Source organism: Pteronotus mesoamericanus, unplaced genomic scaffold (assembly GCF_021234165.1).
Source record: "Pteronotus mesoamericanus isolate MK-2021 breed Mesoamerican mustached bat unplaced genomic scaffold, CSHL_Meso_final contig_347, whole genome shotgun sequence".
Taxonomy (NCBI): Eukaryota; Metazoa; Chordata; class Mammalia; order Chiroptera; family Mormoopidae; genus Pteronotus; species Pteronotus mesoamericanus.
In genome coordinates this window covers 10,976,197-10,993,600 of record NW_026555137.1, presented here as the reverse complement: position 1 = coordinate 10,993,600, position 17,404 = coordinate 10,976,197, and the positions used below count along the sequence as shown (strand labels likewise).

The window sequence follows — 17,404 nt, the reverse complement described above, 5'->3', positions numbered from 1 at the left end:
GGTTTTCGCCACCCAGTCACCTATCAACAGCCTTCTCCAGGTTTTATTTGTTCACAGGGAAGGCCAGGTTTTATTTGTTCATAGGAAAGGCGTGGGTAGTTGGGTGTGATGTGTGGCACCCCTCCCCTCCCCCTTCCCTGCTCCAGGCACTGCACCTCCCCCTTCCCCTCTTGGGCTGCCGCTGGGAGCCTGGTGCCAGCTGGTACTATTATTCTGGGTGTTAACAGTCTGCTTGTTTGGAGAGTGTTAGTTCAGACAGATCAGTTTTGTTTACCATTGGAAGTTTTTGCTGTTATCTGCAGACAGAAGAATTGGCAAGTGACAAAGGAAGCGAGGCGCAGGCCCACGTGCCCCCACCATACACAGTAAGTTATGGTTCTGGTGACGGCCCCAACCAGATGGGCCTGGCAAACACACTTTGGTCATCTCTTGTTAAGAGAGAAGTCCCTTGGTCGTGTGTCAGGCAGGTTGCTGAATCAATGCCACTTGAGAAGGGATCCCGGGGCCCTCTGGGTGCTTTAATTTGTGTGTGTGAGGCCACATCCCTCGCTGAGAAGAGAATTAGTTTTGCCAGGATGCACACCCATCCCCCTTGGTTTCAGTTTCCTGCTCACTTTCCTGCCCTGCATATTTAATACCCTGTGAGTTCGGGCCTTCCGTGCAGCAGTATCCCCGGCCCGATGGTTTGGTGACTCTTATCACAAGCGTTTCAGCTGTGAGGCCCTCCGCGGTGTCAAAACCGAAACTCCTCTTTGAATTAAACAGACGAACATGGCACCTGCTTCCGAGCAGGCGCTGTCTTAGAAAGATACCAGGTCTCCTTTCCTTCCTGGCTCTCCCTGCTTGTGGCTTTCAGAGTTCTGCTCCCAGGGTGGGGCCGGGAGAGGAAAAGGGATCCACAGGATCCCAGGGCTGTGACCACTGGCCACCTGGCAGGGCCGCGGCTGGGGTAGTGACCCTCCCATCAGCAGTGTTCCTTCCGTGGCTGCCTCCTACGCATCAGCCTCCTTTATCAGTGCTTGCCTTTGGACCAGCTCCAGAGAAGGTTCTGGGGAAGACTCATTACCCAGAGGCACACCTGTGGCTGTGCCTGCCAGATGAGGGAAGAGGCAGGGCAGACGGACACTGGAAATGCCTTGCTCTCAGCCCGGGTCTGGAGAGAAGCAGAGCAGGGCTTTGCAGCGGGAGCCAGGGGCTGGGAAGAGAAATGGCCTCCACTGATTGGCTCAGCATTCCAGCAGTCTCATCGACAGCATTCTAAACCTGTCCTATGCAGATAGACTTGTTTCCCCTATCAAATGAGAAACCCTCCCAGGACCCAGCGCTATGAAAACTTGTTTCTTCTGAGAAATGGGTGTGTGTGCCTCTTTCTCTGTGGTCATGAGCACTGTGTAATTGATTGTATTTTCTGCTTTGCTCTGGCTGCTGAGCAGCCCTGCAGGGGGCACAGTTTGGGTCGTGACGTCCTAGGTTGACAGTGTTTCTTTGTGCATCCTTTGTGAGCATTGTGTGCTTCCTGGAAGGAGGGGCGCAGTGGAGGAGGAACGGGGTAAACAGGGCAGCGTCTGGCGCCCGCCCCACCCAAGCACTGACGCTCTCATTTGCTGGCAGCCCTACGTGCCCCGGATTCTGAGCGGCTTGGCCTCCGAGAGAACCACCCTCTCCCCACAGCAGCAGCAGACGTATGGAGCCATCCACAACATCAGCGGGACCGTCCCTGGGCAGAGCCTGGCCCACAGCCCTGTGGACAGCATGGCGGCGGCCTACCAGCAGGCCTGAGGGCGGGCGAGCCACTGGGCTGGGCCAGGCTCGGGGAGCCGGGAGGTGAGCGGTCCCAGGTGCCGAAGTAGCTCGACCTTGACTCCAACCAAGTTCAGGACTTCCGTCCACCTTTTTAAAGCTCCAGTGCTCTGACGAAATGGAACCAGCCAGGAAAGGACTCTGACCCTTGGTTTGGGGCAGGACTGCCATCCGGTGGTGCTTTCAGGTCCCAGCAGTGGGCAGGGGACCAGGTGCAGCTCCCTACCCTCGGGCTCTGCCCATTTCCCACTCCACCTCGGCAGGGTCCACCTCTATAGCGGGGTGATGTCCCCGTAATTTTTAGCAAGGTCGTGTGTTGGAATGGTGCCCCTCCCGGCCGGTTGGCTGGGGCGACTCTCAGGTACTAGGGAGAATGTGACAGGTAGAAGAACTCCCCTCTGAGCACACAGCCTGCACCGACCCAGCTGATAACCAAAGAGCTGCAGCAGGCCCAGGCCTGAGGCGGGTTCTGGCAGGTGCTCGGGGCCATTCTGGCTACCGCCGCCCGCGCCCTGCAGTGAGCCGTGTGCCGCCGGCCCGTCCCCAGAGCGAGCAGCGGGGAGCAGCACGGGCATGGCCGGTGCAGGCTCTGCTGGCTCACACGCCGCCACCCCCCTCTGTGGTTCCCTGTTTTTGTATCATGTGGCCAGTGACATGTGGTTGGCTCAGGGTCACCCCGCAGCAGTCAGGGACAATGTGAACGACTAATAAAGTGCCCATTCAGCCAGACTGCCGAGACCCAGCCTTTCCAGCCTCTGCAGGGCCAGTGCGTGGGGCTCCATCTTCAGCCCTTGACTCCATCTGTTGCCCCCTCCAAGGGCGGGTGACGGGGCAGAGTAGTGCCCAGGGTGTCCGAGGAGCCACGGGAGAACCGGCAGGGGAGAGGAGGAGGGGTGCCTGGGCTGGGTGCAGGGCTGTATGCCGCCCTTGACCTGTGACCCCCGTAGGGAGGACGGGCAGTCCCTTGCCCTTTCCCTACCCAAAGGTCCTGGGGCTGAGACAACTGTGGACACTTGCCGGAGACACCGCCTTCATACTGCCTCCAGGGGGCGCCAGGGTCACCAGTGGGCCCCCCATGGTGGGGCAGGTCCCCGGAGGCTTCTTAATCCCCAGAGGTGGCCCAAGCAGGGCGGATCTGGGGCATCACTTAGAACCCTGGCCACTGCTCTCTGCTGCCCTGAGCACTGGAAGGGGACAGATCGGCGTCCTGGTGGCCCCAGTAGGCTTGCCCTGCCCTCCCTGGCCAGGACGGAATGGGGTTCGCTCCCCAACCCAGGCTGCGGACCTGCCAGCTCTGCGGGAAGGGGAACCCCAGATGGGGTCGGGGCACCACACATCACTTGGTTCCAGCCGCTTTCAGAAGCAAAAATCATTTATCAGCAAAGCCACATTGCTTCACATGTGTGTGGGGAAGTGCGCGTGGAGGTGGTGAGCGTGGGGTCCCGGCAAGGGTAAGGGGTCTCAGGTAAGGGGCCTCTTTACCAAGGGAAGATGGAGGCGCCCCTGCCAGCGCTACTCTGAGGGTAGCTAGCCCTGGGAGGCCAGGACTCCCAGGAGAGAGGGCAGGTGTCTGCGAGGGAGCCTGCCACCAAGGGCCAGGGCCTCCCTGTGACGCGTCACTGCTGCTCCACCAGCCCCACGAACTTGCAGAGGTCCTGGGCCAGCAGCTCCGGCTCCTCAAAGGCAGCAAAGTGGCCCCCACGGGCCATGTAGGAGTAGGAGATGAGTTTCGGGAATTTGACCTTCACCCACTTTTCCGGGACGTGCAGTAACTCACAGGGGAAGGCCGCAAAGCCTGTGGGCACCCGGACCTTCATCCTGGAAGGGACAGAGATACTCCTGAGGGGGTAGGCTGTGCCTGGCAGCCTGTCCCCCGCAGCAGGGCATTCAGGGGACTGGGGGTGTGTGTTAGCTGGCCCACCCACAGGGAGTCATAAAGCTACCCCCCTCAATTCCAGGAGCTAATTCTAAAGGCAAAGCGCTTTCTCCAAACATCCCGGCCCTTGTCCTGGGCTCTCAGCCAGCTGGTGCTCTCAGCCTGCACACCCAGGGCACCCGCAGGCCAGGCCGTGCTTTCCTGCCATTAAACGTCCTCCCTCGCGTCCCAGCCAGGTGCTCCCTGCCATGGGGGCAGGCTCACCAGTGGTTCTTGTCAGCCAACAAGCCGCCTCTCAGGTTCTCCTTGTAGAAGCGCTGGGAGGAGACGATGGTGCCCGTTGTCCAGTAAATCATGATGATCGTCAGCAGGTCGTCCAGGGAGAACTTCCTGGGAAAGCAGGAGGCCACTCTCAGTACCAGCTGCCGTTGTACGATGAACGAGAGCTGCCACTTTAGGCCGCCAGCATGTGCCAGGCCCCCTGCCCGCCTGGCTTCCTTCCTCAGACCTCGCTGCAAGGTCAGGGGTTTTGTCCCCGTGCCGCAGGCAGGGCAGGCTAGGCCCAGCATCGCCATCGACCATGAAGGCAAGTGATGAAGGCAGAGGCCAGCCACACAGGAGGCAGGTTATGCTGGTTCTCACCATCATCCTGGGTGGTGTCTGCCACCCCTTCCCCCACCACCTGCAGAGGCTCCATCCACCCAGGTGGGGCGGAGCAGGCGAGATCAGGTGAGCCCAGGGGCCTTCAGCTGGTTGCTACAGGGTCCAGGAGGTCTGTAAGCAGGATGCTGCATCCCCTGCTCAGAGGCAGTGCTGTGTCCTCAGTACAGACTGTCCCCGGATCATCCCAGATGGACAGGCCCCTGCCAGGCCCTGTGTGGACCCCCGACCTGCCCCAGTCTGCGCCCAGGAGCAGCAGGGCAGAACCAGGGCGCTTTTATCCCCCAGCCCCCATCTTGCTCACGTGCCTCCTGACAAACGTGGGAGGCTGCAGAGACCCTCCCCTCAGCCTGAGACACCCCTTTTTCTCTCCGGCCTGGGGCTGCTGAGCAGGCACACCCTGCTCGGGCCACAGGGCCACACACTCCAAGTGGGAACAGCCCCTTGGCTCTCACTCTTGGCGCGCGCCGTTGGTGGACTTTGGAAAGCCCCACACTCTGCCAGGGCAGGGCTCCCTCCCCCCACCCTGCGTCCAGAGACCCCTAGAGCCGTCCGTGGCCTCCCCTCTGTCCACCGGTGCCCACTGGCTGTGCCTCCTGGGCCCCCACTTTTCCTCACTACTCTCCCCCGCCGTTGTCCACCCCGCTAGCTCCTATCCTTCACCCCCAGAATAACCGCCCACTGTACCCAGACCGTCTAGTTTCCATGACACTCACCCTGTCAGTGTCCTCCCCTGTGGCCCTCTGCCACCTGGACCCACCTGACAGGGGACTCCTGAGGGGACTCCAGCCACCTCCTCAGAGGGTCCTGACCATCGGTGCCCACCCACAGCCTCCTGCCTTCCCTGCCTTTGTCTTTGAGGAAATCCAAGTCCACGGAGCAGCTGCTTCTCCCCCCAGGCCCTTCTCTGCTGGAGCCCAACCTGGGGGCTCGGTGCCTCCGCCCGATGAGGATGGAGAGGAGGGTGCCGCCGGGGTGAGAGGGGCATGGGGGTCTCACCGTAAGAGGCCGCCGTCCTCCAGGTCTCGGAACTCTGAGTTGGTCCAGGTGGAAAATTTCTCTAGAATGTAGGCAGCCAGTCCCATGGGAGAGTCATTCAGGGCACAGCCTGGTGTGGGAAGAAGCCGGAGTGACTCAGGCCTGGGCCCAGGGTGCGGGCTCCCTGGAGCGGTGCCACAGCCAGGGAGCCCTTGGCGGGGCACAGCGCTGCCCCAACACTTGGCGTGCGTGCCCCTGCACCTCACTTCCTTAACCCTCCCCTCGGGTCCTTGTGTTTGATGAAGTGGGTGGTGCCTCCCTGCGACCTCGTCGGGGGACACTATGGGCAGCTTCCGTCAAACAGGAGGGTCTACGGCTCTGGGTTTTGTGAGATCCAAATGAAACATAGAGATGAATGCTGTCTTTTAAAAGGTGGGTTTTTGGGGTCTATACACTATGATTAGTGACAAATGAGAAACAACCTAAAGTCAAAAATTAGGGATCAGTCGCAAATAAATATTGATCCATCCACAAACTAAAATACTAGGCAGACATTAAAAACGCCTGGGACAACAGCTTGGGTGAATTTCCCAAACATGATATTAAATAAAAGAAGTCAGACTTAAAAGATGTACCTACTCTAGAGTTCCACTTCCTGTCTGTCTCAGGTCAGAAGGGTGATACCTGGGAAGTTTGTAGAAGACAGTGTCTGGCAGAGGGAGGGGGGCTTCTGGGCTGGTAGGGGCATGTTATCTTTCTGGTTGTGTGGACAGGTTCCCCTTGTAAACATTCATCAGCCAAAATGTTAGCAAGTTCGTCTGAGGGCCGGGGGCCAGGGAGGCAGGGCAGGATGAGAGGTGACAGGTGACTGTGACTTCCAGTTGGTGCTTTTTGCATCTTTCAGTTTTTTGAAAGTGAGTGTGGATTACTTTTATAATCAGAGGGAAGAAAACTGGTTATGAAGCGCTATTTTTAATCATGAGTTGCCTAAAGTGTGTGGAGCATGAGACCGTCCTGAAAACTGTAAAAGACTTTGAAACGAACAAAACTATTCCCCGGTGCTTTCCGAGCGGGATCTGGGGAGTTATCTAGTGGACTCTTCCCAGGGTTATGTGACTCCACAGGGGCCCTCTCTTCCCGCGTCTGAGAACTGTTTTGTATCTGTAAACTGTAGAAAGCAGTCATGCCAGTGATTCTTGCTCTTAGAGAAGCAAATGGAGATTTAATTGATTATTGCTGTGGATTTGACGTTTTCCATCTATTAGCCCATCAATTTGAGTATTCCGAATTGCCTTTGAACTGTTCTATTTTACAGTCTACTGGTTTCTTCATTACTGTATTTGCCATGTATAACGCGCACCCAAGTTTTTGACCCACACTTTTGGGGGAAAAAATCTTCTGTTTTAATTTTTTAATTCAATTTTTAATTTGTTTATATTTAGATACTTTTTTTGTATTAGAAAGGAATTTTAGCCTTTTTTGAACATATTATGCTACAAGAACTTTTATGTAAGAAATAATTACAAAGCACAAGAATAGATATAAGGTATTTTAGGTACTACCCATGTATAATGCGCATCCTTATTTTCCCCTCAAAAATTTGGACAAAACATGCACATCATACACGACAAATACATGGTAATTAATGAATTACGTAATTAATTAATTAATGAATTACGTAATTCATTCTTTAATGTGTTCATTTTATATTAGTGTGGTTTTATTTTAAAAATATTTTTGTCTTTTTTTTTTAAATGGTCCTTTAACAGGAACGATTGGTTGGCCTCTCCCTTGCTTGTCATGGGGATTCCTGCCCAGCCCCACCCCGGCCCTGGGGCACCCTCTCCTCTGCCCCCACAGCCCCTGAGAGACCAAGCCCCCAGGCTTCCTCCTCCCCCTGCCCCTCTCCATCCCTCAGGGGTGGAGGGTTCAGGGGTCCAAGCCACTTGGAAAATAAATCCGCTAAATGGAATTGTTGGGGAGTTTGATGACCACGTATCAACTCACTTCTATGGAAAAATGCAGTTTAAGGGTCGAAAGAGCTCCGAGGTCCTTGAGAGAGGTTGTCACCCTATTCCTGGGCCTCGGTGAGGCCTCCCCTGGCTGGGAACCCTCCTGAGTGGAATGGCTGCAAACCGCCTCCCCTCGCCCCCCGTGGAGAAGGCCACTGAGCGGGGCCGCCTCCCGCCCACTCACCCACGGTGTCTGGCTTGGTGCCTTGGATGTGCAAGTAACCACTCTCCCTCATGCTGTTGTTTAGAATCTTCTGCTTGACGGGGAACATCAGCTCCACATCCCTCTCTGTGTAGCCAAAAAACTTCTGGAGACGTGGTCCCAGGAAAAGGGTTAGGGTATAGATATTTCTTAAAATGAAAGCCATGTTCAAGTGCAGGCCTTTCACGTGGCTGAGGGCAGAGAGGGGCCAGGTTAGGCTCGGCTGCTGTCAAGGGAACAGGGGAGGGAAGGAACACAGGAGGAGAAGGCCACCAGGGCCAGCCCCCTTCAGCATCTGCCCCTCTTGGGTGGCCACATGAGGTGAAGCGGCAGGGGCAGGTTGATAAGAAAATACGGAGTTTATAGAAAGTTCCAGTCAGGTTATTCCCCGGGGTTGGTCCATCAGAAAGGTTTATTCCCTGACCTTCCTCCCTCTAACTAGCCCAGAGTCACCAACCCTGTGTGACACTAAATGGAGGGAGGGCCCATGTCAAAGTGCCCCAGGCGGAGTTGAGTGCCAGAGCTGAGTGCCGGGGGACCCTCCCTCCTCTCCCCTGGGCTCACAAGCCCCCTAGCAAGAGGATGCTCCAAGGCTCAGAGGCTCTGTCCAGGCAGGGTCCCGCGTGCATGACCGGGCCACGCTGCACGGATGTCCTCCTTGTAGATGCTGTGCACGCACCTGCACACACAAACCTGGAAGTGGCCCTCACCTGGGTACCATCTGGGCTATGTTGGTGCAGATCAGGGAACCCCAGTCCCCGCCTTGAGCATAGAATTCCTGGAAGCCCAGCCGCAGCATCAGCTTATAAAAGATCCTGGCGGTGGCCACCGAATTCAAGCCTGGTCATGAGGGGGAAGAGATCGGAGTCACGGCGAGGCAGCTCCTCGGCTCCTCCCATGTTCTGCGAAAATTTCCACACCCCCTCGCCCCAGACTAGGTCAGAGCAGCTCAGGAGGAGAGGAGCATCCTGGAGCCCAAAGGCGGGGTGCCCGATGCCCGTCCTGGTGGACAGATAGGCCCTGGCCAGCCCAGGTGAGCTGCTGTGGCCCGCACGGTGTGTGGGGCTTGGTCAGCCTGGCTGGCCTGGAACAGTCCAGGGCCCAGATGCGGACCTGCTGCCGAGTGGGCAGCTCCTCAGGACATTTGTTCCAGGCCCCTGAGCCCGCACTAAACAGCCGTGCCCTCGACTCTGGGAGTCATAACTGCCTGGTTCCCGGTCCACCACGCTCCTCAGATCCTGAGAAGATGTGTGGGCCTTCTGCGTGAGGGAAACGCTCTCCTCGCTTCTCTGCCCTCTGTCCCCCGCCACCTCAGGCCCTGAAGGAAGCTGTCCCAGCAGACTCCCGGCCTCAGTCTCCCAGGAGAGCCCTATGGGCCAACCTGGCCCCACCAGGGGAGGAGGGGGCGGGTCCACGGCCACCAGCAGCCTCCCTACCCTTCTTGGAGGCCGCCTCTGAGTAGCCGTAGCCAGGAATGGAAGGGCAGATGACTTCAAAAATGTGCTCGTCACTCAGGCCATGGTTCTTGGGGTCAGTCAGGAGCGGGATGATTTTATAGAACTCGTAGAAGCAGCCAGGCCAGCCATGCACCATCAGCAAGGGCTTGGGGGTGCGGCCAGGGGGCAGCTGGGGGGGCTTCACGTGGATGAAGTGAATGTCCAGCCCTGGGGGGACAGAACATAGTCAGGAGAGGGGAGGAGGGGGACAGCACCCTGCAGCTGGGGAGGCTGTAGTCATGGCCCTCAGGGGACCCGGTGGGATGCTGCACCCCCTGGAGCTCAAACAGTGGGGTACCGGTCACAGTGACAACAGTCACAACCACCAACGCTGGCCAAGCGCTGACTCCGCACTCCAGCAACGTGGGTGCCCTCGCTCGGCCTTCACGGCCGTGCTGCAAGGAGGTGCTGTCCTGTGGCCGGTTCACGTGAGAATGTGAGCTCCAAGAGGCCAAGGCCGTGGCCGCTTGTGCGTTGTTATATCCCTAGAGCCCAGAGCGGTCCCTGGAGCGTGGCAGGGCTCACAAAACACTTGTTTAATAACTTAAACATCCTGAGGGAGGGGTGGTGGAAGCCCCATATATCTCGCAACAGAGAATTAAATAGATTATAGTTTAACAGCATCCTGGAATACAATACAGCTGTCTAACATGACAGTGTGGACGTGTGGTTATTTGACAGACAGCAGCACAGTCCATGTCACTATGTGGTACAAGCAAATTACCAAGACATAGCCGTTGTCTGACCCAATTTTTGTAAATGGTCATATGTATGCACATACTTATACTGCGTATATATGAATTTTAAAGCCTGGAAGGATAAATTACAAAAATGTAAAAAAAAAAATAGTTCTCTCTGTGCAGGAGAATTTTAGGTGCTTTCATTTTCATTTTTGTGTTACGAGTACTTTCTATAGAGGACATAGAGTAAGTGCATAACTTTTTTTTCAAGTAGAGAAATTTTTTTCTAAGGGAGAATGCCGGACACGTGGAGCGCCGTCCTAGCCAGGGCAGGTGAATGGATTCCAGGCTCCTCCAGAGACTCTCGGAGAGCAGGCCTGTCCCGAGCCAGGGGCTGCTGCCGCACCTGGAACGCTCCGCCACGAGGGCTGGAATCCACAGCCCAGTGTAGCTAACTCTGGCCTGGGATTAATTTGTTATACCAATAACACGCATTTATGGCAGAAAACAGCAACCAGACAAATCAAAAGGTGAAAAAGGTCACATGTAATCCCACTATCTGAAGAGAACTTTGTGTTATCTGTCAAAACTTTTAAAAATAAATTGAACATTTTGGAACAAATTCAGGTTTTTAGAAAAATAGTCAAGATAGCACAGGAAGTTCCCACATACCTTTACCCACCTTTCGTACTATTAACATCTTATGTGAGTGTGATAGATTTGTTACAATGAATGAACCAGCACTGATACATGAATAACTAAAGTCCACACTTAAGTTTTTATTTTTAAAATTTGATGGTATTAAGAACATTTGACATAAGATGGACCCTCTTCACAAATGTTTAAGTGGTGTAATGTTATTATCATCTATAGTCTCAATGGTGTACAGCAGATCTCTAGAACTCTTGGTTGTGTATAACTGAAATTTTATATCTATTAATTAGCAACTCATTTCCCCCTCTCCCAGCATCACACTTTTAAATTCCTCATATAAATGGAATCATACAGTATTTGTCCTTCTGTGACTGGTTTAATATCCTCAGGGCTTATTCATGTTGTCACACATTGTGGATTTCCTTCTTTTCTAAGACTAGATAATATTGGCATATACATGCAATGGAATATCATTCAGATTTCCTTAGTTTTTACCTAACGTCCTTCTTCTGTTGCAAGATCCCATCCAGGACACATTACATTTAATTGTCATGTCTCCTTAGGCTCCTCTTCGCTGTGACAGTTCAGACTTTTGAAAAGTGCTTAGAGAATATAGCTTTCTTTTAACAAAAACAGAATCCTACATACATTCTATTTTCGAACCTTTTTTTTTTTTCCCACTTAACAATATATCCTGGCCATCCTTCTATGTTGCTAAATTTACTCCCATTCTACAGTTTATTTTAGTAGATAATCTTACCTCCTTTGGAGCATCCTGCATGATGTGTGATTATTTTTAATTCAAGTTCTATCACATTATCATTTGGGCATAAAATTAGAAAAAAACACAAAACCCGTCTACATATGCGTGCTTGAATGTGCATGGACTCTCCCTGGAAGCAGAGGAGAGAGAAGCAGAGATGCCCTCAGGGAGGGAGGTGGGGGCTGGGGGGAAGGGCTGAGAGGGAAACTCCTTTTCACTGTATATCCTTCTGTGCTCTTTGAATTTTAAATATTTGAAGTTTTAAAATGAAGAAAAAATGCTAGAAGCCCACACCTCATCATTTGCCCTTGGAGGAGGAAATGTCCTCTGGGTTTCTCTATCGATCTGCGGTGCCACAGGACGCTCCACGCCCTGGCTCCTGCATTAGGAGCCAGGCAGGTGAGAGGCACTGCTGGGCCTGGCGGGCGGCGAGGGGATGCTGTGGGGTGAGTCCGTAGCCAGGGACAGGCTGGACGTCTGGAGAGTCGGGGCCTGGCCCTGAACCTCTGCCTCCCTGTGACTGGGGGCGGGGGCAGCTCGCTCCCTCTGAGGGGATGGGCCGGGCACCTCTGGAGTGGGGGTCACAGGTTGGACCTGGAGCAGCCTGGAGCACTGGGGTCAGGGCAGGGGCTGGGAGGACCTGGAGAAGGTCCAAACATGAGAGAGGAGGACAGCAGCACTCGGAGGGCGAGGAAGTAGGCCTTCCTGGACCAAACCCAGGCGAGGGAGCCAGGGACAGAGACGTGCTGAAGGCTTGCTGGGGGGGGGGGGTGGGAGCAGCTGGCATGGAAACCTGGGCTCCAGCTGTTGCATTTGCTTCAATTTCGCGCGTCATTTCTACATTCTGGTGAGGTTATCCCTTTTAAATACATCTCAATGACCAATAACTGGATTCTGGGTCTCCCCAGCTTTTCTAAGTCTCGTGCAGCATTTGAAAAAGCCGTTCCCATGACATCTGTCCCCCCTCCAGCTGGTGTTTTGGAAACATACCTTCAATCTTAGTCTTGAAGTGAGGGTATCTGTTGAGAACCTCCACCTGCTTCCTCCAGTCAAATTCATTCTGCCAGTAGGAGAGGATGTTCTTCAGATAGTTGGAGTTGAAACCGTAGTGGAAGCGGCTGTCCTCCAATGGCAGGGTTACACGGGCCTTCTTGATCCTTTGGTATAAATCCTGGAGCAAAATGCAGGACCCCAAGGAGAGAGGCGTGGGTGGGGCAGAGCACAGAGAAAGTTTCCAGAAGACAGAGCAAACCCTGTGCCTACCAGATGCTGTGCTCCAGCAGAGGTGAAGTGGCAGAAGGCCACTGGTCTGCAGAATTTGGCTCTGGGTGGTCAAGTTCACCCCAGAAAAAACCTCTATGTTTTCTGTGCCAGAGGCTCTTCCCAAAGTATATGCTCTTTACTTCTGACTCCTGGTTTACCTCTCACGTTTCAGTTTTTAAATGTACAAACAATACACATCTTTAATTTATCTACGCTTCTATGTGCAGAAGGTGGCAAACCTTTTTGGGAAAGGGCCAGATAGCCAATATGTTAGGCTTTTCGAACTGCGACTACTGCTCTCTGTCCCCGTGGCATGGAAGCGGCCAAGGACAGACAGCTTGTAGGTGATGGCCATGTTCCAGCAAACCTTTTCCCAAGGACACTGAATCTGAACGTCATATAATTTTCACAAGTCATGAAATAGCCTTGTTCTTTTGATTTTTTTCCAACCATTTAAAGATATAAAAACTATTCTTAGCATGGGGGCTGTATAAAAAACAGGTGGCAGGATGGCTTTGTCTGATGAGGTGTGGTTTGCCAACTCGGATATACAGCGTCGAATAACACATTATAACTCAGGGTAAAAACTACAGAGGAGAGAGAACACAGGTCTAAGGGACGTCCTTTGGGCCACGAGACAAGCCCTGGCTGGAGAAGGTTCAAGCCAGCGCATGGATCCTTCCCAGAGTGTCCCCCCAAGCATTTGAGGCACCCCCAAACATACTGTGGCAATCGGGCTCTGAGTCTAAGAACCCACTGAAGGCGTGTTGTCAGAGCTCAGCCTCTGTCCAAAAACAGAGAGGCCTTATTAAGTCCTACCAAGGGAGCCATATCTGCCTCCTCTTCCGTGCAGCCCTGTTTCTGCTTTTCAGAGCTCTCGTGATGTTTTTCTGGGCACTTATGGCATTTATCTTGGTTAATCTGTTAGTTAACGTTTCTCTGTGCACATTTCTTTTTTCAACTACCGAACTATGAGCTACGTGAGGGAAGACTCTCTGACTTCCAAGCACCCAGCATAGTGACTGCACACAGCAGGTGCTCTGATACCCACAGAAGGAAAGCAAGAATGGGTGGGGACATCCCAGGTCCCACCCACCCTCCTGGCACTGCTCAGGCCGGCCACTCAGATGAGCCCACCGCACCGGTCACACCTTCCCTGACACCAGCCTGGGCAGAGGAGGACACAGACTTTGGAGTCTGACAGATCTGAAGCCAAATCTGCCTTAGGATCTGCGTCACCTCGGATAAATTGCTTTCCCTCTCTGAGCTTTGGTTTCTGCAACTGTGAGGTGAGAACAATAGACCTGACCCTATAGAATTACTGCAGGGCCTGAACAGGACCACGAATGGCTGGCACACAGTAGGGGCCTAACCCATGCTGGCCCCGCAGCGGGTTCTCTGTGCGCCAGCATTTTCTGTCTCTTCAATAAGATCTCCACCCGGGACCTGACAACTCGCTCACCTTCTCCTATACACTCAGTCCCCAGGTTTCAGATGGGGCACAAAGGAGGCAAAACAGTTGCTTTCTGTGACCTTCAATGCATGAGACTGGGTCCAGCTGGCACCCCCTCTCCCATCTGGCACTCCCGAGGAGGGGTCATTTCCCAAGTCCCGTCCTCTCCCCAGTCCCAGCCTAAGGCCTGACCCCAATCTCAGGGAAGCCACAGAAGGGGCTTCCTGCCTCCCCTCTGCGCAGCCCTGCTGGGAAAGAGGGGCCTTACGTCGATCTCCTCGTTCGATGTTTCCACCTTGAAAGGGCGAATGCTCTCATCCTCGGCTGCGGGCCCGGGCCGTGGCCCAGGCCCCCACCATCCATCTCCAAGTGGCAATGTTTCCTCTTTGTCCCGGGAGACAAACCAGTAGATGACGAAGCCCAGCACCGTGGCAAGGAGAATTTCCAGCCACATGGCTCCTGCAGAGGGGGGCAAGCCCATCAGCCACAGTACCACCCAGCTAGGCCCTGAGCCCAGGCCCGACAGGCTACACTCCTAACCTCTCCCACTTGACCCCTGATTTTCCGTACTTTTGTCCTAAAAAAAAATAGTACTAGTATAGAAAAATTGGAAAGACAACATAAAAAGAGATAAGAATCGCCCCATAATCCTCCTGAACTATGGAATTCATTCATCTGTGTGAGAAAATATGAACCCCAGTTGGCTCTTACCCAGCCCTAGGTGTGGGGGCTGCATTTCTGCGGCTCATGGTTCTCTGAGGACTCTTCTGCTCCAGAAGCTTCTCTCCACCCTGGGACTCCCTCCCCCATGGGAGGAGCAGCGATTTCTCTGAGTGGTGGGCTCAGGAGAGGGACTGGACCCGGGCTCAGCCCTTTGCTGTGTCTCTCTCAGAGGGTCCCGTCCTTGGGATGTGCGTAAAGGGCAAGGGGAAGGTCTGAAGTGCTGGAAGGTTAAGCTCAGTTCAGGGGGGTGGGAGGGAGAGTCTTAGGTACCTCAAACATGGCCAAACATCTCAGCTGGTTTTTAACAGCTTTATTTAAATGTAATTCAAAGGACATATAATCTACCCATTTAAAATGTACAATCCAATGCTTCTTAGTCTGTTTACGGGGTTGTGCAATCATAACAGAGTTGTAGGGCATTTTCATCACCACAAAGAGACTCTGTACCCTTCCGCTATTGCCCCCTCAATGCTCTCCACCCGGGCTCTAAGCAGTTACCAATTTATTGTCTATGCATTTGCCTATTACATTTCTTCCTCTTTTTTAAAATCCTCAGCTGAGGGTATGTTTTTTTTATTGACTTTAGAGAGAGAAGAAGGGAGAGAGAGAGAAAGAGAAAGATTGATGTGAGAAACATTGATTGGTTGCCTCCTCTACGCACTCCAACAGGGAATCAAACGTGCAGCCTACGTATGTGCCCTGATGGGGAATTGAACCTGCAACCTTTTGATGTATGGGACGATGCTTCAACGGAGTCACCCAGCCAGGCTGCGTTTCATAGAAGTGTTTTTAATCCCATTTGTATGACTCCCGTGTCTTTTTTCTCAGACGAGAAGAAAGAAGAGTTTAGTTCCCGCACACCAATACCAGGAAGACACTGGCCATCATTGCTGTTTCCTGGCTCCTCATCTCCCACAGTCCCAGGGAAGTAACCCATAGAAAACCTACCGAAGGTTCACGTTCAGCAAAATGTGCACGAACATGGACACGATGCCCATGCCAGAGCCGCGGGAGGTGTTGCAGGACGATCAAAGGACAAAGCACCCTGCCTCAGACAAGATCTCAGCACAGCCACCCCCCAGCTCCGCCCGACTGTCCTGGAAACCTTGGGCAGGAGGGCCTTACTAGGAATCCCACCCTCGTGTGTTCTCATTCCCCACAGGACCCTGGTGGGGGCTTGCCGAGGCCCTGAAGTTTGCTCCTGCCAAGAGCTGCCCCTCTAAACTGCGCTGGGCCACCAGAGGCTCTTCCTTGAAATACTCATTCACGGTGGTAGAGAAATGGAATTTCCTGACAGGGAATCTTTGGGGTTGGCCCCCTCCCCCTTCCCGTAGCACAGTGGAAATCGAATGCCCTATTTCTGCCCATGACCCCACGGACCTCCCAGATCCCACACTCAGTCCTTGGAGCCGCCTCTGATCCGCCCCCTCCTCCAATCACCAAGTCCTGATGCCACTCAGATCCAGCCCCCTCCATGCCCAGCTCCCTCCTCTGAAGCAGAGCCTTTGTTACCCACATTTAGAGAACTGTCGCAGCTTTCAAACCCCATTTCTCAGGCCGCTGGTATACTTCCTAGAATGCACGGCAGCATTCTCGTTAGGAACCATACCCAGTACGTCCACCATTAAGCGTTCATCTCCCCCCTTTCGGTTACTACTTGGCCCACGGGAGGTGCTTCAGGGCCACTGATCTCAGATTACAAAGCAGGCTTTACTACAGTGTGCTAATGTGGCATCTAGTAACAGCTCTTTATTTCATAGCGGGTATTAAACCCACACCAAGCAGGGTGTTCTAGGTTAGCCCCTTGCAATAGGCGTTTACTGTCGGCCAGTGGATTTTCAGGGGGTGTAATAAACCACGGTCCATGCAAACCCACCCAGCAAGGAGCTAAAATTCATGAAAATTGACTTTCCTCTTCATGTATTTAAGGCAACAATCAGGGCAGGCAAGAGTTTTGCCTCAAATCACACCGCAATTGTGAAGACTAGAATGTGTAGCCAAAGCATTCATTCCCTGTCGCTAAGCATGTTGTGCGCCCCACCTCCTGTCTCTCCTCCGCCTCTTTTTAGCTTCAAACCCCAGAGCCAGGCGAGCCACGACTGCAAGGGACCCGCGGCTGTCTGGCCCAGCGTTCCCGCCAGGCCTACACGTCTTCTCCAAAAAATGAAATGGTAACAAACACCCTCCCCTTCCTGGCCCTTTAGAGCAGAGGTTCAAGAACGAGGTGGCGGGTCAGCGGGCTCCAAGGAGAGGCGGGGTCTTGAAGTCCAACCAGTCAGAGCTCGGCCGCTTGGCTAACCCCGCCCCCGCGCTCCCCACGCAAGGAGTACGAACTGCGCCGCCCAGCGCACGGGGTCCGGGGGGGTCCAGAGGGTCCGCGTCGCTGCGGCTACCCTTAGGCCCCCGGAACTCGCAGCCAGAGCTGCTGCATTACTTAGACTATGACAAGCGAAGGTTTAAGACTCAGGAGAGAGGGTGTCGCTGTGCCTGCCCACTCCCTGCACAAAGCAGGTGAGTGTGAGGGGCCAGCTCGTGGCTCTCTCCTTCCCAGCGTGGGCTCCTTGGTGTTGGGCCGGTGGAAGCAACATTGCCCACAATGGGGAGGAGGGACTGGTCACTGGGAAACCAAAGGCCAGCTGGACTCTGGTAGCAGCAGTCTGGCTTGGGGAGAGTGTTGGACTAGGCAGGTGACAGATCCTTCCCTTCCCCAAGGCTCCTCTTAGCCTCTTGGCACCTAAGAGAAAGAGGAGGACTGAATCAGCCCAGCCTCCAGGGGGCAGACCAGTCGCTTGGTTGGAGCCAATGGACATCCCAGCTGGAAAGGAACTCAGCAACCCTGAGTTC

At 54.0% G+C, this 17,404-nt stretch overlaps 2 protein-coding genes across 3 annotated transcripts in view; one reads left to right on the top strand and one right to left on the bottom strand.

Moving 5' to 3' along the window:
- The window catches only part of TMEM63A (transmembrane protein 63A), a 28,277-nt gene extending 25,756 nt beyond the window's left edge, over positions 1 to 2,521 (top strand). For both annotated transcript variants that reach the window (XM_054576656.1, XM_054576655.1), the window contains 2 exons: positions 303 to 365; positions 1,612 to 2,521. In XM_054576656.1, the coding sequence (XP_054432631.1) occupies positions 303 to 365; positions 1,612 to 1,779 (231 nt within the window). In that variant the 3' untranslated portion in view covers positions 1,780 to 2,521. The remainder of the gene's footprint in view (positions 1 to 302; positions 366 to 1,611) is intronic.
- Positions 2,522 to 3,181: 660 nt separating this feature from the next.
- Positions 3,182 to 17,404, bottom strand: part of EPHX1 (epoxide hydrolase 1) — a 30,344-nt gene continuing 16,121 nt past the window's right edge. Inside the window, exons 2-9 of the mRNA XM_054576653.1 lie at positions 14,106 to 14,296; positions 12,112 to 12,292; positions 8,965 to 9,192; positions 8,239 to 8,368; positions 7,511 to 7,719; positions 5,336 to 5,444; positions 3,941 to 4,066; positions 3,182 to 3,618 (exon numbers count right to left, since the gene is read on the bottom strand). Of these exons, the coding sequence (XP_054432628.1) occupies positions 3,417 to 3,618; positions 3,941 to 4,066; positions 5,336 to 5,444; positions 7,511 to 7,719; positions 8,239 to 8,368; positions 8,965 to 9,192; positions 12,112 to 12,292; positions 14,106 to 14,291 (1,371 nt within the window). The 5' untranslated portion in view covers positions 14,292 to 14,296 and the 3' untranslated portion in view covers positions 3,182 to 3,416. The remainder of the gene's footprint in view (positions 3,619 to 3,940; positions 4,067 to 5,335; positions 5,445 to 7,510; positions 7,720 to 8,238; positions 8,369 to 8,964; positions 9,193 to 12,111; positions 12,293 to 14,105; positions 14,297 to 17,404) is intronic.